The sequence below is a fragment of the Alosa alosa genome, chromosome 24, assembly GCF_017589495.1.
Source record: "Alosa alosa isolate M-15738 ecotype Scorff River chromosome 24, AALO_Geno_1.1, whole genome shotgun sequence".
NCBI lineage: Eukaryota > Metazoa > Chordata > Actinopteri > Clupeiformes > Clupeidae > Alosa > Alosa alosa.
Window position 1 is genome coordinate 1,301,472 of NC_063212.1, and position 4,663 is coordinate 1,306,134.

A 4,663-nucleotide genomic window follows, 5' to 3' on the forward strand; every position below is an offset into this window, starting at 1 on the left:
ACACACACACACACATACACACACAGAGACACACACACACACACACCTTAACAGAAGGCAAATGACCCATATTATGTATCCTCTTATCTTACTAAATGGCAAATAAACTTATTTCCCCAAAACCTGGCATATGTTCCGTTAAAAACTCCATGTCTGCTTACTGATACACTGGTATCGGCCGTTGGCATAGCGAAGCTGGAACCCGGGGTGACAGGTGCACAGGTAGCTCCCGAATGTGTTAACACACCGCCTGGACCGTGGACACGTTGCCAGGCCAGTCACACACTCATCAACGTCTGCAACACACAATTTGTATAATCAACAAAAGTTGCGATGTAGCATATTTCACCACTAATATTATATAGCCAAATATTATATATAAGCAAATATTATGCACCCAAAATTATACCCATTAAATCAAAACACATTCTGATAATAATATAAAAATATTTACAAAATTGTATGCTGTGCAATGTACTAGCTTATAACTAGCTTGGCTGTATGTCTATGGAATTTTGCGGTATAGATTGGAATAATTGTATCAGTGGCTTCCGTCTCCATATAACACTAAACAGGAAGGCTGAAACATCACATCAATATTTTGTTAAATAATCCATCTGTATTTCTAAAGCAAATATCTGTTTGAAAGTAAATTACATAAATGTCCATTGTGTGTTCAATGTCTGACTGGATCTTATCTCTAGACCATGGATTGTTGGGTTGTCATGGTGCAAAGTGTAATACTGAACACATACAAGGACATGGAGCATGGAGAAGCTACTGAGATGCTGAGACAGGAATGTAGCTCTGCAGCTCAGCACTTGTGTAAGGCAGTGTGTGTTCATTTGGTTAACTGTGTGTTTGTTTCTCTGTGCTACTGCTTGCTTACAGAATGCATGGCCCTGACTGGGAGTGTAGGCAGATAAATGACAAAACACATACCTTTGTTAATGTGGGTGTATGTATACTAATGCCAGAATGTGTGTGTGTGTGTGTGTGTGTGTGTGTGTGTGTGTGTGTGTGTGTGTGTGTGTGTGTGTGGGTGGGTGTGTGGGTGTGAAAAGCACATGCCTACACAAGTCTTTTGGTCAGGTCCAAGCCGTAACCCTGGCGATGGACACAGACACCTGACCTCTCCTTTTTTCATCTCACAGCCATACTGACAGTTAGCCAGAGCACACGTACGACCTGAGAGAGAGGGGGGGGTGAAGTTTAGTGCTCCCTGTGGAAACTATGGCTGTTCTTATGAAAAATGAAATCACACAAACACACACACACACACACACACACACACACACTTCGGCAAGTGTTGTCAGCCATCATCATGTATCCATTGAGGCAGTAGCACTTGTAGCTGCCAAGAGTGTTCACACATCTGTGCTTACAGGGCCTTGGCTTCAATCCACACTCATTCACATCTACAGAGAGAGAGAGAGAGAGAGAGAGAGGGAGAGAGGGAGAGAGGGAGAGAGAAAGGGAGAGACAGATATTTTGAGTCTTAACAGTCCTTTATGAAATGAGTCGTTGACACTTCCACATCAATACACTTTCAACACACAACATTTGCACTCTTGACTACAAGCCTTACAACCAGATGTAACAACAAAAAGAAGAGCAGAAACCCTTTAAAAAAAACATATGCCCGTACCTCACTTATCTCACTGAGAGACTGATAGAGAGGGAACGAGAGGGAGAAAAAGAGATAGAGAGACAGGGGTGAAAGACAGAGACACACAGAGAGAGGACCAGAGAGAGAGGGATACAGCGAGAGTGGAGAAGAGCAAAGCGAGGGAGGGGCAAGAGCGAGGGGGGAGAGAAAGAGGAGACGAGAGACATGGGAAGATAAAGAGAGGGGGAGAGAGAACAGGAAAGAGGGGCGGAGGGAGAGAGGGAGAGAGAGAAAAATACGGGGGTGAGGAAAATATGAGGGAGACAACTAGGAGGAAGAAAGAAAGAAAGAGGGGGCAGAGGACGAAAAAAGGGTAGAATGTGTGAAAGAGGAAAAGAGAGGGTGGGGGTGGGGGTTAACATGTCATCTATGGCTAACAGTGTCACAGGTTAAATACGGCCTGTGTTCCCACTGAGCCCAACAGAGGTCAATCCCTTTCCTCTCAGTGTGTGTGCGTGTATGTGTGTGTGTGTGTGTGCATGTAAGTGTGTCAGTGTATGTGTATGCGTATGTTAATATAAACACACACACTTACAGAAGTATGAATGGAATGTTTTCACGTGCCTCCCTCCATTACTCTCTCTCTCTCTCCCTCCATTACTCTCTCTCTCTCTCTCCATTACTCTCTCTCTCTCTCCCTCCTTCTTTCCTTTCTCTCTATTTCCATTGTTTATAAGAAGAGGGTCAGTGTCCTCAGCAAATAAATGCCGACAAACTGCTTGTGGACACAGGAACTATTTATATATGTTTGGATGCATGCAGGCTTTAAATAAGAGACAGGGTGAATGTGTGGCTACTATTTGTGTTATGAATGGACACATTTTATGTCACATTTGAATGTCTGTTCTTTGCTGCAGTCAATGGTAATTAGTCTATGAATATGCATGTATAATATGTGTAACTACATACAGTATATGGAGGTGTGTGGATTGTGTACATTTGTTGAAGGTTTTGCAAGAATGGGCTAGGCATGTGTGTGTGTGTGTGTGTGTGTGTGTGTGTGTGTACCTTGGTTGCAGGTTTTGCCAGTGTATCCTGGTTGACATTCGCACTTGTCTGGCCCGACACATTTACCGTATTTACAGCCTGACTCACATACAGCTGTGGAGACAAAGAGGCAGTCAGCATGTACTCTCTCTGTGTACAGTATGTGTGTGTGTGAGCTTACTGTATCAGTCTGTGCATATGTAATCATATGAGCACACTTGTGTGTCTCTCTCATAAATATGTGAATGCAAGTGTGTTTATGTTTCATGTACTTGTGTTTGTGTGTGTGTGTGTGCGTGTTGTTTGTTACGTTGGCATTCTCCCCAGTTGACTCGTCTCCAACCCCAGCAGCAGTCCACTTTGGAGCCAAACCAGCATAGCCCATTGGTCAGCTCCAGTGGCCTCGGTAACCTGTCAAAGGCCAGTTCTGTGTTAACAACCCACAGACAAAGGTACAAACAGGTGGACCAATTGGCAGATCAAAGCTTCTTGAAGGCAGCCAACCAGTAAATAATGTTTACACCTATATGAATACAGCTCCAAAAATAAAGACTGGCGCCATAACATCCCATTCTGAAAAGCCGAGGAGTTTCACGTCATCACATGCACAGTATGAATGTTTTGCTTATTGGTTGGTTGCCTGTGTTTGGCATCACCACACTATGACCCACTTGTCTGGAAGTCACAAACCACACAGGCACCAATTTGTGAAACGTGCTTTAGCAAAGGTCTGCGTGTGTGGTCCTGTGGTGTTTCGATGGTAAAATATTCACACCATCATGTTCGCACAGTCACGCGCTCACTTTTAAGTCGCCAGAGGCTCGATGATTCCACGCGCAGCGCATATTTCGTCCGTTGCCACTCGTGTTCGGACTTGAATTACCGGAGCTGCACTGAGCGCGGTCCCGCATGCCCGTTCTGCCTCACTTACAAAAAATGCATCTCCAACCCCCTAACACAACCACAGACACACACACACACCATACACACACTCTGACACAGACATGAGAACATGCACACACACAAACGGACGTAGGCTATGCACCACAGCAAGAACGCACCCACACAGACTCTCACACAGATTTTAATCCGCTTACATTTTATTCACAGGCGGCTTGCTTTTTTTCTTTTTAACTTTGTGTAAGTGATCTTACCCACCTGAACAGAGGGGTAGCTATACGTCGGCGCTTAGTCTTCAAAGAGTTTACTATTCGTGCTGTTGCACTTTTATTTAAGAAACCTGCCCAACAGTCGCGCAATCAACATATATCGAAAGTAGAAAAAATACATAACACTTACCTATTGTCAAAATCAACACCTCCTACGAGACCGACAGTGCAACAGAGCGCGAGCTTCAGCCAAAACTCCATTCTCGCGCTCTGGGTCCGCTGTCACGCAGTACTTGAGAACTGTAAGCCGACCCTGCTGCGCTCTCTCTCTCTTTGCAAGTGTGTGTGTGTGTTTGGTGTGTGTGAGTGAGCAAGCTACGAGAGAGACCGAAGGAGAGGAGGGGCTGTGGGGGACAGGTATTCCTAGATCTGACCACAAATGAAATGGGTGACGGATATCAGTGTTCGTGCTGTCGGTGTCGGCGCCAGCCTCTGTCTAGTCCTGAGCGTGTGTGTGCGTATGTGTCAGTATGTGTGTGTGTGTGTATGAGAGGGAGTGTTTGTGAGGCAGCTTAGCTTTTTTCCCTTACCTAAAGGGTAACTCTTCCTAGAACATGATGAAAGCACTCAGGCTTTTCTGTTGCCTAGACTACGATATGCGCCACGTGCAGGACAGGTTCTTAGCCAAGTTAAACCAAAGTTCACTTCAGCACCTCACGCATTAGTATATGTGCGTGGGCAAGCGCCTTAAAAATACACATAGCCTAATTCATAGTTTGTCCATCAGTTTCACTATTCCCCCCATATATATTCATCCAAATTCAGTGCAAGGACAGACTGAGTGGTCTGTCGCTACATTAAATGAGACAAACAAAACTGAAAGAAAGAGCCTACACAA

The 4,663-nt window shown here is 44.8% G+C and overlaps 1 protein-coding gene across 1 annotated transcript in view; it reads right to left on the reverse strand.

The window, feature by feature from the left end:
• Window positions 1-4,242, reverse strand: part of LOC125289560 (nephronectin-like) — a 9,457-nt gene extending 5,215 nt beyond the window's left edge. The window contains exons 1-6 of the mRNA XM_048236475.1: window positions 3,956-4,242; window positions 2,967-3,067; window positions 2,678-2,770; window positions 1,299-1,418; window positions 1,072-1,188; window positions 162-296 (exon numbers count right to left, since the gene is read on the reverse strand). Of these exons, the coding sequence (XP_048092432.1) occupies window positions 162-296; window positions 1,072-1,188; window positions 1,299-1,418; window positions 2,678-2,770; window positions 2,967-3,067; window positions 3,956-4,026 (637 nt within the window). The 5' untranslated portion in view covers window positions 4,027-4,242. The remainder of the gene's footprint in view (window positions 1-161; window positions 297-1,071; window positions 1,189-1,298; window positions 1,419-2,677; window positions 2,771-2,966; window positions 3,068-3,955) is intronic.
• Window positions 4,243-4,663: the final 421 nt, after the last annotated feature.